Below are 18,890 nucleotides of genomic sequence, written 5' to 3' on the forward strand. Positions count from 1 at the left end.
GCCACAGCAAAGCAAGTTAAACATTTACTTTCTATTAAAACATCTAAATGAGAAGATTAAAAACTGTTTTACATTTAGCAGAAAGGCAATGTCAAACCAGCACAGCAGCAGCTTAACTGCATTTAAAGCTGAGCAGTTCTGATGTTAGGAGGTATTCAATTTAAGGAAGGAGGGATTTCTTCAAATTACCCAGAAATAGAGGGGAAAAAATACACAGATGTTTGAAAGAATCTTTCAATTACGTCTCCCAAAGACCTCCTTCCAAAGCCTTTCTGCTGCCAAGCCTAATAGGCTTTCTTCAGAAGACAGCTCCTGCCCCAGATTTCCTGGTACAATGTTTTCATAGCATGCTCTGTTCTGCATGCTGCATGCTTGAGCTTTGTTTGTTTATTTCCCATTTGTGGCAGCAGGAGGAACAGATCCTCTAGGACACACAAAGGTCTTCCTATGATCACAGCCTTGCCAAAATTCCTCCGTGAAGCAGAAGTCTTATTCTACAAAACCAAAACTCAAGTCTATCTGTAATAACGCGCGGCCAATCCAACACGGGCAAACCAAGGTACCCCATGCCTGCGACACAGCACAGCCCAGACACTGCCAGGCAGCACCGCCCTGCAGAGCTCGTTGGGTGATGTTCGATGGGTGCGCCAAAAACCCGCAATGACATAAAGCATCTGAGCTGAGGAATACAATCTTCCATCCCAAAATGCGACATCTCCACATCTCACACAGAAGCAGCATGCGCAGTAATACAAATAAGGCCGCTAGCAAATCCTCCTCAGTACCACACAGACCACGCATGGATTTCTGGTGTCAAGTGCATGAGTTATGGATTCCCGTTTAACGACCAGCAGACAAAACACCAGAACCGCAAAGGTCGCCTCCAGCTCTCCATGCAGGGTCTGCTGCCCCCATCCCACAGAGCCCCTGCATGTCAGCCAGGCACATCAGAACACCTTTCCTATAAGCCACTGTGATTTAAGGCACCGCTCTGAACCGCAGTAACAATCAGACCCCCACTCACATGTAGGAGGAAGGCTTCAGAGAGCTTCTAACATTACTCAAGTTTCAGAAAAACGGCCCTAAGTTCATGCTGTTGTTTAACAGTATCATGCTGTTATTAAGATACAGCTTCCCACCTCCTGCAACAGCCTTACGGAACTGAAGCTCCACAAGGCTCACAGGCCATCCCAGGAATGGCTGAGCCTCACCCCAACGCCTGCAGAACACACACAGCCCGCTCACCTGCACTACCTGTGCTTATACCTTTGAAGCATTTGACACCAAATTCATTACTCTCGAAAGATGATGCTTCTACGAAGCAAGCACTCGGCTTCCCAAATAAGCAGAGCATTTAAAAAGCAGCAGACATGAGACAGCTGCAGACGAGCACACTGCCACACACAGAGCAGAGCAAGAGCTCCTGGTATTCAGATGCTTCAGGCACAGGAAGTGGCAGTGGGAGGGATGGCATCTCCTCACCTCATCTGCTCCACTTTCACCTAACAAGTAAGTCCTTCCCATGAACTCATTCCTTCATGATGGCTTCTCACCAACAGGAACCACATTCCCACACCTTGCTCCTGTTCTCTCCCGACCCGCCTGGCCTTCAGCAGAGGCCATTGCCCACGATCTAGTTTTACCCCATCAGTCCTCCTTATATCTGAATTGCGATAAAAAGAACTGAGGTAGCAATGAAACAGCATTTGCATAGAGCTGAGGAGAGCTGCTGGGGATGAACACACTCCCCACAGGCTGAAGCAGAGGTAAAGCTCCCCCAGCTCACAGCCTGTGCTGAACAGCAGCTGCAGCTCGCTGCAAACCAAGGGCCAGAGAACAGGGGTGGCCGTGGGCTCAGGGGCACAGAGCACACGGGTCAGCATGGCACTGGTGTAGGTGCTGGCACTGAGAGCACATTGCCTTGTGCCGGTGCAGCTACACCCATGGAGAGGCAGCAACACAGAAACAGAAGGATTTCTTAGGTCTTCCACTTATGATTTAGAAAGTTCTCTAAGCTCAGAACTTGAAAATACTCAAGCCTGAAGCCATTCATTTCCTTTAGTCATCCCCAAAGCAACATTACAATAAACTGCATTCTGCACTGCCAACAACTGAAATATTCCAGGGATGTGATATGCATAACTTCAACTTACCGCATCAATCGGAAATCAGCTGTCAGAGATGAGAGTCTGCTTTGGAAAATCCTAACATGAAACTCTAAAAATCACCTTTCCCCTGCTGGAAAGTCTTTGTAACTTGTCACAACTAAATTCACCCCTTGGAAGATCAAAGCTGTTCTGCAACCACAGAACCATGAGAATTGCCTATTAGACCACCACCAGCTTGCTGCCAAATCTGTCTGCCTGCAGACATCACTGCTTGTATGGCAGAGCAGAAGCCCAACGAGCACAGAAGCAACGTGGTGCACCTGGAGGCTTGGAAGCCACGCTGTGGAGCCCAGCAGTGCAGCAGCACACAGGAGCACACAGGGACTGCAGTGAAACAAAAGAAACCAAGAACACATTTTCTGTTACTGTGCCACAAAACATGTTCTGAGGAGAATGCTTGCATTGGGTTGGAGCCTCCAATTAACTGATAGAAAATAGCACTCATTGCTACTGTCAAAGTGCAGCACAATCCCTGGCAAAAGCAGGGCTGTTCTCTGGATGCAAACACTCCATGTTTACCTCAAAGAACATCACTTCTTCCACTACTCTTCAACCTGGCTTAGCAGATAGCAAAGCCATTCCCATCTACAAAGAAAATATGCCCTAAATACGTGGAGAAAAGGAAGGCAAACAAAATATCACATAATAAAACCTTGCAAGCTGAGGTCTTTTACTGGCAAAAAACAAACAAACAAAAAAGAAAAAAAAAACAATTTGATAGACACCTTTATGTGCATCAAGGTCAGAAATCCCAAAGGAACAGAGGCCATACAGTGGCATGCAGACTGGCCCAAACCCAACCACACAATGCCCTGAAGAACACTGCTCCCACTCTGCTTTCATCTACATTTCCAAGGGACAAAGCAAATGCCAAAAGCACAAACCCTCATTACCAAATTACAGGTGGACCCTACTACTGAGTTCATAATTTCTTTACATCTCATCAGCCTACACCCCTGCCAACACACCATGAAAAAGGAGGAACAGATATCAGCAGATGGGCTTGGGTGAAAAACAAGCACCAGCTCTCATGGGGTGCTTACAGCTGAGCACCACAGCACCTTCCCCTTCCAGGCCCCTCGCACAGAGCTAAGCAAGTTGTAGGACTTGTTTCACGTGTTTATATGAAGCAGCAGCAGGAGCAGAACAGCAAGGTGTTACAAAAAGTAGGGTGCTCACCTGTCTCTGAAGGTCTAAGCTCACAGAAAGACTCCACAAAGGAAGGATCTCCAGCAAGAGAACCCTCCTGTAGGGCAGCCAGCCCTTAAATGGGGTCTGAGAGGTGCAGCCAGGCTCCACCCCTTCTGGTCACAACTGAATTGCCTTCACCTGTGCTCCCAGGGCTGACGGTCCTTTCCCCAGGTGCTCCATCAGTGCTTCAGGTCAATCAGTGACTCAGCAGTTCCCACACATCATCTCAACAGGAACATCTTCCAGATCTAGACTAGGTCCAAGTAATAATCACTGTAATTAGCACTTCATTCATATAATTACCTGTAGACCCCCGTAATATTTTACAAAGGAGGTAATTACCCATATTTTACAGCTGAGGAAACAGATACAGCACAGGTGAACGAGTTAAAAGAAATCATCAGTGAATCTGTGGCACAGCCAGAGATTGCAATTAGCCTTATTCCCAGCCAAGGCTCTCCTCCCTGTAATCCATGCTGAATTCGCTTCTGTCTCGTGGGAAGGAATCCAGAGGAAACAAAAACAAGCCGGAACTTTCAATGTCTGGAAGAGCTGAAAAGCAGATAAGCCAACATAAAGGAGAAATAAAGCCACATTTTTATCAGTCCACGTTTCTTCACCCAAGGCGAGCAGCTAAGAGCAAAGGAAAGGCGAGGAATCCTGGTGCTAGCACACAAAGGAAGCAAAACACTGCACTTTGATTGGTACAGACGTGCTATTTCTGTCAGCAGTGTAAAAGCAGAAGCGCAGAACCGAGTCGTGGAAGGCTGCCCAATAGGCATTGGCTTCCCAATTCTGCGATCAAAGACCTTAATGCATTTTGAGGATTTGAAGATGAAAGCAATAGCAGTAATTAAATTATTTCAGCGCTTTCCAAAACAATATATAGGCAGAGCAGCAAGCAGGGCGAGCCGTGGAGCTCAGTGCCACCCGAGCAGCTCCCAGCTGTGTCCTCCTCCACAGGTTGTCCCCAAGCTCCCCATGGCCGATGTTCAGTGCGAGAGATCCCGACGTGTTCTCTCAGGCACTTTTTTACCCATCCTGGATGCTCCTTCACACTGCATGCTTGGATGGGTTTTATTATTTATAGGAAGAACCAGCAGTGCTTGCTTGTGTTGACTGATACATCTGTTTTTCAAAGTAGCCCAGACTGAAGCGAGCAATTTGTCTGTGGCCTATGTATATTTTATTAAATGAACAGCACGACCCCATGACTGATACACAAACGTGTCTATCGGATGGAATAAAGGAGATTAGCTAAAGTCTACTCTGGCTGCGTTACCTGCAATGCAAGACATGCGGTGTTCTAAATCTAGTAAATGTGCAAGGTATTTCATTCCAGCCATTTAGCCTTATGCTAAAGCCAGCATATAAAAGCATCCAGCAAGAGAAAATATTGCATGAATTTTAATATTAAGAGTTGTTTCAGGAGTGGATATTATCAATATTTTAGTTTTGAATAGAGGAAAAACCTCGTAAACAGAATCATTTCTTTCAGTGGAGTATTCTCCCAACATTTAAGTACATCTCACTCGACAATGTTCTCTGGCTTTACCAATGCTCTGTTGCATTTATGCAGTTCTTTGATCAAGTATTTGATTAAAACGTGCTTTATTTCCTACCTGGAGAAAAACCACATTCAGTAACATGAATAAAGTTCTGTAATCTCAGGTTATAAAAGGGTAAATGCTGATAAGATTTACTGTCATCCAATAACAATATAGTGGAAAACTGAGGAAAGAATTCGTTAGGGTAAATGGCAATGCTTGTTGTGCTAACCAAGGAGCTTTGCTCACTGGTCTTTACTGCTGTTTACACACAAAACTGAAAACAATTCTTACAGCTGAATTTTAAATACGGTGTCAGCACTGAACCGAATGCTGAAACTTGCTGCAACACATCAACACCACCTCTGCTTCATCACTGCACTGCTCTGCTCTGGCTGTCACCAGGGCTCAGGAACGCTCATTTAGAAGAGCTACTTTTGGAGAGGAAACACATGAAGTCTTTGAAACATTGCAACACAAGCTTCCCAGGTTGTTTTTGTTACACTGCACAAACAGGAGCTGACCGAAATTCACCATTAGCACAGCAAGCAGCAGCAACAGAATAACTCCACACCTACCAACGTTTGCAAACATGATGGAAACGCCATCCTGCTGCACGAGGACTGAGATGAACTCAGCCATTTCTCAGGAGTGCTTACCTGATGGAAGTCACGGGGCTGGCAGCGCAGGCTCCTCAATGCACCAAGCCCATTCCCTCCAAGCCACCTTCCAACATCTTTATATCATTGATCCCAATGCCCAGCACCGCACCTTTTTATTTCCTTGTTTGTTTCCCCTTGCTGTTCCCATGACCGGAGGGCAGCCAAAGCTGCACAGCAAGCAAGATACCCTTCCATTGCCCCATGCTAACTAAAGGTTCTTAAAAATGGCTTCCCAGAAAGTCACAGCATTCAGGCCTAACTGCTGCTGGTGTAAAATACACGTTATGAGAAACAGCCCTTGGAGTTTTCTTGGACAAAGTAACTATTTTTTCCACTGCGTTTTAAAAACACCACCCTGTGTTCTGAAGACATAAGAAATAGCTCAAGATGACTCTGGAGGATAAACCTGTGAGGCTGACAGCAGTGTTGTGCTCACAGGCCAACGCTCAGCATGCAGGGAAGCATTGTGGGAACACGGCCTGTGTGCCCGGATGGCTTCGGGTCTGCAGAACAGTTACAGCCGTGTTTGGAACAGGACAGGAAAGCAGAAACGACTCCAACGCTTCCAATAGCGACCAGGGTGCCACCTTCCTCCTTGACTCTAAGCATTGGGCTAAAAAGAATCACGTACATCAGCACGGGGGAAGTACTTAAAAACAGTGTTGAAAAAGTGCTCATAAGTGCCACAGCACTGTAACGGGTGACTGTGCAAAACCAAGATGAAGTTTCATATGACTTTAAAAGCAATGATCCCTGCTGTCAGAACAAAGATCGGGACCGGCAGCATTCCTTCCTTCGGCTCTGCCTGGCCCTGAAGCAGCCCTGCCTGCAGGCTCAGCTCCCAGCTCACACTCATGCAGTGCAGTCCCAGCGAGCCCAGCTCAGCAGTGCGTCCAGGAAGGGACAGCCAGAGCCGTAACGCCGGGCTGAGGTGACGAGCAGCAAACCTTTGCTGAAAGGAGCGCACTTCATTCGTTCTCACTTCTCGGAGTCAAGAGGCTGCAGTCGCCGTGCTGCTCCTCACAACACCGACGCCATGCTTCCTACAGCCTCTACCATGGGGCAAATGGCAGCAAAAGGGCTCTCCGATGTGCTTCGGGTCTGCCAACAACGAGCAGATGACAGCAGCAGCCACGTGAGGTCCGCTCAGATCTCCTGCTAACGGTTCCCTACAGGTCAAACTTTAATTTGTGGTTCTAATGAAAGATATAAACTTTTATAAGCAGCAACAAGGCTCAGAGAAGACCTAAATCCATGTCAGCACTCATTTAGCAACTTCAGCTGTGTGCAATTAAAACTTCAGCATTAAATGTTAGAGAATGAAATAACGAGACACTTAAAAAATAATCCGTGCTTCACTGGGGCCACTCAGTGGATTCCTCGCTGTCCTTCATGAGAGACACAGGAGCCGTGTCCCATGTCTCACGCGCAGGACCTTCCATCAGAGCTATGGAAGAAATGGCTGCTACGCTGTGGGGTCCCCACACAGCACTGCCTCCACGAGCACATGCGTGACTGATGACCTCACAGCACTGTCAACTTTCCTTTTGCCTTCAGCAGTGCAAAAATAAAAGCAAGTTGGGCTTCGATTGAGATTTTCATTTCCCGCTGATGGTCTCAAATTAGAACAGCTTTTGGTTTTAAGCTGAGCATTATGAACAGCTGTCTTCAGGACATGGAACAAACTGTGACAACGACAAATATTTTTATTCAAAAGAGAATCTTAAGTGCTCCTGTGATCGCTGTGAGCTACCAGAAGTTGACCAGTGAAGGAAAAAACCGCAGCAAACATCATAAACGTATTTCTGAACAAAAGAAACGTAGAGAAATGCAAATTCAAACCAAAGATGTACAGAAATGACAAAATAAATTAGTCTTGGGAGAACACAAGTCAAAAGCAACGTACCATACAGGGAAATGCATAGCGTTAAACTTAAAAAGCAAAAAACAATGAGAAGTACGACCTTTATTTCTTTTTACAACAGCTGAAGTCATTTTTATTTAAGGAAAGCCAACAACACACACCTTCACAGAAAAAAGATACACCCGGGGAAGTCAAAGAACACTACAGTTTAAAACGATGAAATGTTACAGCTTGCACAGCAAAATTAAAAATGAAATGAAATAAAAAAATGAAATGGTTACCAAAGTAATGCAGGTCAGGGGATCAAAGGTGAAGGGTCACACATTATTAAAAAGAAATCCAAAAGGACGTCTGCATCAAGATCTCTGCAAAACAAAGGAGCTCCAGTAAGTAACACTGACACCTTCCATGGGATCAAATCACATGTTGCAATTCACACAACAGAGCTGCCCAGCACGGGCGGACATCAGCCCGCCCACAGCCGCGTCCCGCACGCTCCTGGCGCGTGGCTCTACACAGAAGTGCTCGCAGAGCACAGGACGCAGCCCAGCAGCGCCGGCAGCCCAGGGCCGGGCGCGCAGCCGTGCTGGAGGCGAGCAGCTGCTGCGGGGCGCAGGGCAGCGCAGGCCGTGCTGCTGGGCATCGCTGCTCCGCAGAGCGCCTACAGCAAGCGAGGAACTGGAGGTATTGTAATTATTGACACATCCCTGCACCGAGTCACTAACATCGTAACATGGCAGTTTAGCACTACAATAAAGAAGTAATTCAGACGTGGTTGCCGAGACAAAGGCCTCTCCTGCTAGAATTTCAATTACACAGAAGCTATAAAAAAAATCTTTGGTACCCATTTTCCAGCAAGACACAGTCAATTATCTTCCTAAATTTATGCAGAGAGTGTAATATTTACATCAGATAGCTTTAAAGACAGACACCCACCAAGGGCACCGCAGCCCTTCCCAGCTCAGCTCCCCTGTGGCCGCCCTCCTCCCCCAGCTGCAGGCATTTGGCCTCAGCAATCCCATCTGTACCAACACAGCCGTGTCTGAAGCAGACACAAACCTCTCCATCAGGTAAAGAAGCCACCAACGGTGGAGAAATCGGCGTGCTCAGAGCTGCAGCACACGCAGTGCTCTCCTTTGCCTCAGCACTGCTCCAGAGCACACACTGCATCCTCCTGCACCGCTGCTGCCCTGCACACATCCCTGCACCGCCACGGAGGAAGCTCTGGTTCCGCTCCCACATCCCTTCCCAGCCATCTCCAAACTCTCCACTGAACTTATTGCTACATCAGACTTAAAATGAACCTCCATTATTTCCAGCATTTACCAGCTCCCCATAAGAGTTAAAATAGCCCACCAGTGCCTGTTTTTTTTCCCAGTTAACACTGGATTTTGCTCATGTCACGGTGTCATCCTGCAGTATTTGAGCATGGAAGCAGATAAACGCCGGGGCGGTTCTGAGCAGGACACAAAGGAGTCCCTGCCAGCTGGGGGGGCCGCACACCCCGGCCCGGCCCAGGCTCAGCCCCACGGCACACACTGGTTCGGAGTGCTTCCCAACAGCCTGTGGCCACATATCGCATCAGAAGCAAAAAAGTGCCTGATAAAATGTTGACAAGGAGTGCTGCTAAAAGCACTAGGAGGAAACAAACAAATAAAACCCAGACGTTTTTGGGAACCAACCAGCCGGGCTTCCCCTTCCTTGTGTTACACGAAGGCTCTGTGCTTTGCGGCAGCGTAAGCCACACAGCTTGAAGACAGCCTCATCTTGGAGGACAAATCAGGAACAAATCAACTCAGAAACAATTTAACAACAAAGACACGGGTTTTCAATGACTCAGCAGGCAGTTAAAGCCAGAAGGCGTTAGCACAAACCTTACCAACAGAAATTCCTCAAAGATAAATAAATTAAAGATAGCCGCCACACCAGGGCCACGGGCGCAGCAGGCAGAGGGTGAGCGCCTGGGAGTCCCCGAGTGGCTCTGACAGCCACCACATCCTTCATGAAAGGCCGAAAAAAGCCTTCTGAGATCACAGGCACCAGCCGTCTTCCTGGAGCTTTGTGCTAAGTAGGCTTTTTTCCCCATACTCGCATTATCTTTCTCCAATAACCAATACCAGACACGCGCTCCCTGCTCCTGCCCTCGTGACACAGCCGTGTTTGCCCACCAGCAGTGCCAGCATCTCAGCTCAAAGCTTTCCTTTTTTCAGCCTCCCCCTCACCGAAAGCGATTCCTCCCCCCTCCTCCAGAGCTGCTGTGCTGCCCGCAGTGCCCCCACGGTCACTCCTGGTGCCCAAAACAAGTCTCAGTTCCACTCAGGCCTTTCCAAGCTCCGTCCCTGTCTGAAACCCGCACGTTTCCCTGTGCTGACTTTCCCCTGATGTCTGGTTCTCCTTTTTCTCCTAGATTTTTCTCTTCTAAGCAGAACAGTCACTCTTGGAAGTACCGAACGCGAGATGGAAAAGGCAGGATTTCAATCACTTACAAAATGTAATATCCTCCGTTTCCATTCAGTTGACAAGCGAACCAATTCATTTGTGTTTATACACGCAGTCCCGGCAAAGAGACATTTAAATTGACTTTGTAAATTGACTTTGTTGTAACATTTTCCTCGCAAAGCGCAGCTCTGAGTGCCATGCAGGGATATCACTCAGTGCTGGGCAGGCTGGGGAGCCAAGGCGCACCCCACACAAACACCTCCAGAGCTCCGAAAGCAACGCGCTTCACATTCCAGGAATGGTTTTATGTAATACACAACTCTGACTTCTCACCCCCCCCCGTGCAGGATTCTATGGTTTTTGACAGCACCTTTCAGAGCAATCCTTGCCCCATTAAGGAGTAAGAACCAGAAGATGCAAGTCAGGAGAAGCAGACGACAGAGAATCCGGCACTGACGGGCAAATTTAAACCCACCCATGACGACTAATCAGCTTTGCATTTGTATGAACTTCTAGGTGGGGGCTGAAACAAGTATTTGCTTTCTGAGCTTTCTGTGTGGATTCATCCTTTATAGGTTAGTTCCCATCTTCAAAAGAATGATTTTTTTTTCCATTTTATCTGGCAACAACTACAATGAGCCCAAGCTTTTAAGAATGCCAGGCTGAGTGACAGACCCAAATCCTATAATAAGGAATCTCTTTAGTGCAGAAAATAAACAGCCACGCTTCGCCGGTCAGTTTCCACCTGGACAAAAGGTGCTTTTCTCAGTTGTACATCCTCCTTTTTGCCTTATTTCCCCCCACAAACAAAGCCTATGCCGTTGTTTGGTCGCGCTCCCATCGCTGCCTCCCAACATCACACCTCCAGACCCAGCTGGCAGCAGCAGGCTGCGCTTTGTGGCAGGGCACATCTCTGGTAACCCAGCATAGCATCAGCAGGGCACAGAGGGAGCCAAGCCAACACAAGTGGGGTGAGCTGAGCCCGGAGCAGGAGCGTACCCACACAGCAGGCACCGGTGAGCCACTCCAAAGAGGTAGGGGAGCTGTTTTAAATGCAAAGAAAGCTTCCTGTAATTCCTGCAGCCTTCCTGGGCAAACAGTTGGATCCTCAGAAACATCCTCCTTCCCTGCAGCTTCTAGAAGCTTTATAGCCCTGATATTAAAAGGTTTGCACCTACCCTACCAATAGATATGTATTTTTGAAAGAAGCTTTAACGCGCAGACACGAGCGTCCCCACAGATCTAAAACAGAGTCATCTTAAATGGTTTCAGGCACCTCTGCCAACATGGGAAACCCTTAAAATAGTCTTTAAAGGGAGAACCCTCATGCCTGGAAGGCAGCTTTCCCTTTTTTCTCTGCAGCAACAGACATCGCAGCAGGACCACGGCTGAGCTGGGGCTGCCGAGCTGCCCTCCACACGTGGCACCTTCTCCTGCAGGGGTGCAGAGTTATGCACTTTCCTTGCAGTGCAAAAAACAGAAATAAATGCTAGAATGGTATTGGCTTGAGCTAGAATAAGCTCACACTAATTAAGATATTGTTTTTCATTTAGCTATCAACTAATGCAAGAAAGACAGGCTCGCCTGGAATAAAAGCAGGAGGGCAACGCATTGCCCAAAACAATACATCTCCATCCATTTGCTTTGCTTTGCAGGACTCAGTTTGGTAGCAGGACTCCAAGATGTTAATGGCACAGAACTGCAAAATCAGCCATTCCTGAAGACTTAACACACACAGTTACAAAGTTGGCTCTAGCATTTAACAAAAGGGAAGGGAAAGTAAGGCAGCTCTTCCTCAGAGGAAGCCAAAGGATCTTTCTCCAACAGCCCACAAGTGTTACAGCAGGTATTAATGGGCTTCTGCTGCAGTTGCCAGGAATGATAACCTTTCAGTTCTGCTCAATCACGGAGCCTGCACACAACATTCACTAATTATGTAAACATGACTGAGAAACTGCAAAAGCAAAGCCAATAGCACATTTTCTGCTTTGTACATTAGGCAAAGCACAGAATTTCATTAATTTCACAAAATAAACCCGTAATGAAGTGCTTCTGTTAAACACATTTCCATCTCTTTCACTGTTCAGCCTCAAACCACCACGATGCGTGCAGCGCAAGCATGCAAACGTAGCAAAGTATTACAGCACATCAGGCTACCCAGCAAAGCCTGAAAGCTACAGGTGTTCTATAGGAAAATGAGAGAAAATGAAGGAGCGTCAATTCTAAAAAGCACCTCAAAGTATGAGAAAAGCACCCACAGAAGCGGCGCCCCGCTGCTCGGGCAGCACGCAGCCAGCAGCGCTCAGTGCCCAGTGCCGCCTCCTGGGGCTCCCAGCCCCACCAGCTGGGTCCCTTACGGCCCTCAGACAACTCCCAAAGCCTTCTGCATCTCTGAGGAGATAGGAAATACCTCAATGTCAACTGGAAAGGAAGAATATCACCAACCTGCAAGCAAAGCAAAAATGCAAGACACAACCAGAGACACAAATGGGTGTGCAACTGAAGCCCACGAACACGGCGCTGCACCTTGACTTCCCACAGCAACAGCAGGCAGACTCAGCGGGGGAAACCCGGAATGCTGCTCTTAAAGGCTGAAACAAATGCATGCAAACATGGGGCTGCAGCAAGCACTGCCACTGCAGGAACACGGATGTCCCACAGCACAAGAGCTATGCTAAGGCACAGCTCTGCTCTTCTTTACATGTTAAAGAGTCACTGCACTAAAGAATGCTCAAATCGAGTTTTGCAACTGCACTTGTTTGCACGTTACCATGCAAAAACTAAGTATAAAACTTATAGAAAACTCAATGAAAAAACTGATCTTAGATATTCTATAGGAAAAATTGCCATTTCTTGCTTGACCCCTCAGGCCAAGCCTACAAACACCTGGCAGCTATAGCAGCATGCTGTGTATCGCGGCAGCTCCAGCTTGTCCCTTCAGAGAACATAAACACAGGATGCGGCCAGAAACAAAAGTGCTAAGTCATATTTTATATTTTGGGTGCTTAACTTTTTCGTCTTTCTTTGACTGTGCCATTAAGTGTTTACGAGGATGATTAATGGCCGCGGCTGCCAACCCCGTTAATGAATGGCATCTCTGCTCACAACCGCAATCCGTGCTTGGCAGGCGCGGCACGAAGGCAAGGTTACACCAACAGCCCCGGCCCCGCACCTGTCTGCGCTCCGAGGCAGCGGCGGGAACCTCGATAATCTGATCATTCTACACGAAGAAGCAGGATGAATTTCCTGCAGACAACATTTCTCGCTGCCTAAAGCGATTACCGGCTAATGAGCCCACGACCTCTGCCGCCTCCATTAGGGGACAAAGCGCAGACAAGAGCCAGCAGCAGGCGGCCCCGCAGCCCGTGGGGAAGGCCTGCTCCTCCGCTGGGACCAGAGCTGTGCAGCAGCTCCCTGCCGGCCGTGAGCAGAGCCCAGCGCTGCGCTCACAAGCGCTCGGATCGCAGAATGTTCTGGCGATTAACGGCTGCGTGAGGAATCGCACGAAGATCCCTCTCCATTCTCCTGAGCAAAATAAATAGAAGCTCGCAACTTCCACAGGCATCTCAAGAAATCTCAATCTATAATTAAACGACTTGGCTAGACTGATGATTGTGCATCGCGGGGAAAAAAATTAAACTGGAAGGAACACTTCCTTCTCTGCAAAATATAAAAACACCACGAACTTGATTTAAGAAGAGATGACATTTCGATATGGAAACATATTTCCATCAAACATTTTAGTTAAAACTGCATAATCGGACTCAAAGCAAACATCTCCATAACATGTTCTAAGCGTTAAGTGGTTGTAAATGCTCCATTTCTCTTGCTGCTCACCACATTATTTGGCTAAGCGTGAAGTCAACCACAACGTTCCCACTTCTCAGAGGATATTGTTCCTCCGCCCTAATTACCCAACCCAGAGCAACACACGACCATTATCCTCAATCTACAGATGAAAGTGCTCAGAAAAAGTTATTTGCCTGCGTTCCCATGGTGATGCCCTGGTGGAGGAAAGAACAAAACCCCAGCTGCTCCCTGACCTCTGCGCAGAGCGTTTGCAGCATCTCATTTGCAGATGTAACAAAAGCCATCAGCAGAGCCCAGGCCGGCAGGTTAACGTGCAACACGTGCCCTCTGAGCAGCACGTTAAGGAACACAGCCCATATACAGGCTGTGCTTGGAGCTCCTTGAAACACTGCCACGGAACGCAGCACAGCAAGCACAGGGAAGGAGCCCTGGCAGCCCCACGGCCTCCAGAGCTCAGAGTGCTCAGACAACGCTCCCAGACAGCTGGTCCTCACGTAGTCCTGTGCACAGCCAGCAGTTGGACTTGATGGTCCCCAGAGGTCCCTTCCAACATGGGACATCCTATGATTCCATGACCCTTGCTATCTGGGAGAGACCTTGCAAGGGGCACCGGTGGTGTTGAAATTAACACAAGGAATCTCTAAGTACCATTTCTACAAAACACGCTTTTTCCTTCAATGTTTCAAAACTTGTGCCCTCCCCAGCACACTGAGAACAACTGAGAACACCTGTGCAGTCAGATGAGAAATGTGTTCCCTCAGGAATCAACCACGAAACGCAGTCCAGCATTATTATTTGGTTATACCCTACGAAAATTCAACTTCTGTAACACTGAGCATTTCAAACTCCCAGGTGGGGGACAACAAAATCTCTAAGCTACGTTACCTTTCCCATATTCCTAACACAAACTGCCCAAGGCTTTCTGCAGGCATACGATTCTGCTGTTTTGCTCTGCCCTAATAAGGCCAAAAATCTCTGACCACAATGAAAGCTCTCTGCTTTCAGTAATGCAGGGGGAAAAACACCATCAACGTGCAGCACGTGCTGGAAGGGCCACCAGCAGCACTGACCCAAGCACAGGGCCAGCTCCCAGATTTTAGAAGAAAGAGATATGAGTGACAAACCTGATGCTTAAAGCACTTTTTTTTTAATGTGCTAGTTGATTACTTACAATTACTAGCAAACAATCCATCCAGAATTAAGGCATGAGATAAGCCTACACCAACAATATGCTGACAAGCATTTTACACTTTACCTCCTCCTGTGCAGGATGCTGAACTCTCCTGTGACCCATCTGACCCTTCCACCTTCCAACCCAGGGGAATAAAGGCAAGGGATCACAGACATATTTGGCCTGCCTACCCTTACCTTCGACGACCAGGCACCTGGATCTTAAGCAGTGACTTCATTTCAGTGAACACAAACGTGCTGGCTAGCAGGAGATATGCAAACTAATGCATTCAAAGTAACTGGATTCCAGTATAAAACGCCTGATTTCTCAAACTGCAAGCAACGTATTCCTCAGAATCCTGCTTTGCAAGAAAGAATGTGCACTGTCTTGGGTTTTGTTATTTTGTGTGTGTTTTTCTTTTTCAAACAGCCTGCACACATTCCCAATTGCAAGGCAGCACTGTTTAACAGTGCACCTAAGCATCAAATTTTAAACAATTTTGAAACACGTCCCTAAGATGATACAAAATTTGGCTCAGACAGGTGACACACACACGAGTAACAACTGCCATACCACTGATCAGCTCCCGTGTTTGTCTTCAAGCCTAGTTTAAAGCCCATTTTCAACATTTAATACGATTTGATTATTTAAACAACATGGTTCAGAGCAACTGAATTCAGATTCTGTAACTTATGCAGCACGTTGTCAAAAAACAACCCGCGAGGATAAAGAGGGACTGTTTGAGAACAGCAGAGTTAATTACCTCATTAGTGTTCCAGCGGTGCCTCTCCTTGGGTAAACTTGAGCATTTTGGTAGACATTCGAGCAACTTCTTCGGTAAAAAGATCTTTACATGACTGCCATTGCTGTTCCCATGATCATCTGGAAAGAAGAGAACACACGTGATATGCATGGAAGAGAACCTGTGGTTCCTGTTAGCAGATCCTAATCACAACCCGCCTCGGAAGTCCCCTGCTGCAGTCCTCAAAGAGCAGCAACGTGCAGCTGTAAGCACACAACTTCCTGTTGAATTCACCTTTATCTCAGAAATAAAAATACCATTTAATCCTGTATGGCTGCAAAGTTGAGAGCAGCTTTATGGACTTGCTCACAAGCAGACGTGTGCCTACCTGTGCCCAGCTCAGCTCACCGTTTCCCCCTGAGAGAATTCTTTACAAGCAGTAGTAACGAACCATTACAGAAGCTGTGAGCACGGCAATATGACCTGCCAGGAAAGGCATCAAGGAAGTCCACACTAGATGAGATTTGCAAGTAAATAACCACAGAGCTCCCCTACCTGCTATAATTTTGACGAGCTGCAGCAGAAATGCAACTCAAGGTCTATTAGTTTCTTTAAAACTCTAAGATGTGCTGCACCCGCTTGAAAACAGGTTACTTTTCTTTCCATGACAGCTCAGAAAGCAAACAGAGTTCCTCAAAACGAGAGGTAGAGGGATGAAAACCTTCCTGCCTCACGATGCCCAGGTGTCTCAATAGCATAAATACTGAAGAATGCAAAATGATCCTTTTTTTGCTGCTGAAGATGCAGACTGAAGGTGCACCGATGTCCCTTAAAAGCAAAGGCACCCAAACACCAAAGCCCTGACATCAGCCTGGCAGAGGTGAGCACCGACACTGGGACGCCTCCGCCATGCCTCCCGCAGCACCTGGGAACGGGAGTCCAGCAGTGAGGTGTGTGCACAGCCCAGCAGGGCAGCCGTGCTGCAACATAAGGGCCAGCAGCTCCTTTAAGCCTCCCCTCCTTCCCTTCCTCTGCCATTCTCACCTTTCTGGCTCACCACTGCCCAGAATCCCTCGGGAGGGATCTTCTGATTTGCATTTCACCCTACAAAATTAACGTAATCTCTCATTTGGAAATATATAGGAAAAAGACAATCAACTTCTTCCTTTTACACATCTCATCATTTTATGTCACTGAACAGATGCCAGCATCATGATAAAACTCCTTCCTAATGATGTACAGCACAGCAACTTGCTGTGACCTGTAGCCAACAAAAGGGAATCCAGGCAGCAATCATTTCAGAACGCAGAGCAAGAGCACAACCCGGAGCTGAGCACACCCGGTATTTTCAGAGCTTGATTATACTCTTAGATGTGTCAAGTTCAACAATATACATGCTGTTAAATCAACTACTCGTGCAAGCACAGCAGATGAGTTTACAAGATAAGCAGTGATGTGTATGATAAACGTGAGCTGTTCTCTAATTTACGAGCGCCGTGTGCCAGGAGCGATGGGAGCGCAGCGCACGGCAGCGGGGCTGGAGGCAGCGCCCAGGATGGGCCTGCAATGAAGGTCCCGCAGCACTGCTCACCTCCCCGCGGCTCCCAGCTCAGCCAGCAGCTGCTGAACATTCCTGATTTTGCATCCTTCTCATTTCTCATTCAAAATAGCGCTTTGCACTCCGTTCAATTCATTAGGAAGGCAAAGTATTTTACATCACACATTATTGCTTTTATCAGCCAAACCACATCCCCAGTTACATCTCATCAGCTTATTTTCCATAGGCACATTTTAATTGACATTAATTGTATTATTTCCCCTTACCTCCATATCAGTCAAGTCCTATATCATTCATTCCATTATTTTGCAAGGCTGGCAGACCTACAATTATTCAGCTCGCTTTATTAACTTTTTTCCACTGTCATCAGTTATCAGTATTAATAATCCAGAAATTGCCTATGGAGAGATCCCTTAAAATGTTTTGGTAGAAGTTTTCAGAACTTGCTGACTTTAAACCTTCAGCTCCTACTGTCAGTACCTCGCTCCTTCGCATGACAGCAGTGGAAGGTTCATCCTCTACACGACTGCCCTCCAAGCACCCCCTTCTTTGCGTTTCATAATGGCATTTCTTCACAACATTCCCAGCACTACCTCTGCCACCTCCCTCACCTGAGTCTGTCTGATGAACAATCTTCAAGCTGCATGGTCAGAAAGACACACAGTAATCACATTATGTGAAAGAATGTCAAATCTGATCATCCCTAAAACAGGTCTGACCTTGAAAAATGGCCCCCCAGCTACAAGGACCAAGCAAGAGAGTGGATCACCCCAAGTGATGCATGCATATCTGCTTTGAAAGCTCCCTTTCTATCCGGTGGAATTAATCAGGATAACCCCACACTGAAAATGGCTGTTCTGTGTCTTCCTAGTGTAATTTTGTGATCTGGACTTTGAATATAGAAATGTGTCACCTGGAAGTGCTGCTGATACAGCACAGGAGATGTAACACAACCGCTGCCGGATGTGTTCTGCCAGGAATGCCTCGAACCCTGTTTTGTCACCTCCAAATGGAGGACTGCAGACAAAATGGCAAGGCTTGGCACGGAGGACAAAGGCTGCTCCTCCGCTGTGCCCACCAGTGTTGGCAGACCTGACCCTTACCAGGTCTCCACCCCAATATTCGGCTCCCTTCCTTGCAGAGGGTTTTCATCAGAGGTCACAGAGGCAAACTGTGTCATTGCCACAGATAGCAAGAGTTAAATTCCTCCCAGCATCACTTTGCTACTCAGCTTCCTCACAACCACCACAATGCTTCCCTCTAAAACACAGTAGGGAAGTGGAACAAAGAAGAAAAGTCACAGACGTTGGGTTCAAAACAAACCCACCCTTTCGAGTTGGTGAACCCCCCCATCGCCCAAATACTTCTGATGAAGCTGAAGAATACGAATCACCACGAGTCAGCACTTGGGTCTGACCTGCACAGCAACTGGGCCATTCCAGAGGGAATATCCCACATTTGCTTAGGACTGTATTTCCCTCTGTAGTTAAAAAAAAAACAAACAAAGCAGCTGTAATTTCACAACACTTATTTGACTTCATGGTGGAAATCGGGCCAGATTTGTACCTGGAACTTTCATCCTACTATGATTTTTGCTACAGATGTGACTTACGACATTGTGATCTGCTAAACCATCCAGCGCCGACGAAAAGTGCTTCTGCAAGCAAAGCTGCACTCGCACATGGAGGATTTGCCAGTAAAGCTCTATCGATGCAGTATTTATTTATTTTTTAGTGTA

The 18,890-nt window shown here is 47.2% G+C and overlaps 1 protein-coding gene across 14 annotated transcripts in view; it reads right to left on the reverse strand.

Annotated features, from left to right (window-relative positions):
- CAMTA1 (calmodulin binding transcription activator 1) overlaps window positions 1–18,890 on the reverse strand; it is a 222,429-nt gene that overhangs the window by 184,861 nt on the left and 18,678 nt on the right. For all 14 annotated transcript variants that reach the window (XM_052691940.1, XM_052691938.1, XM_052691936.1 and 11 more), the window contains one exon: window positions 15,616–15,734. In XM_052691940.1, coding sequence (XP_052547900.1) covers window positions 15,616–15,734 — 119 coding nt within the window. The remainder of the gene's footprint in view (window positions 1–15,615; window positions 15,735–18,890) is intronic.

Source organism: Tympanuchus pallidicinctus, unplaced genomic scaffold (assembly GCF_026119805.1).
Source record: "Tympanuchus pallidicinctus isolate F22 unplaced genomic scaffold, pur_lepc_1.0 scaffold29, whole genome shotgun sequence".
NCBI lineage: Eukaryota > Metazoa > Chordata > Aves > Galliformes > Phasianidae > Tympanuchus > Tympanuchus pallidicinctus.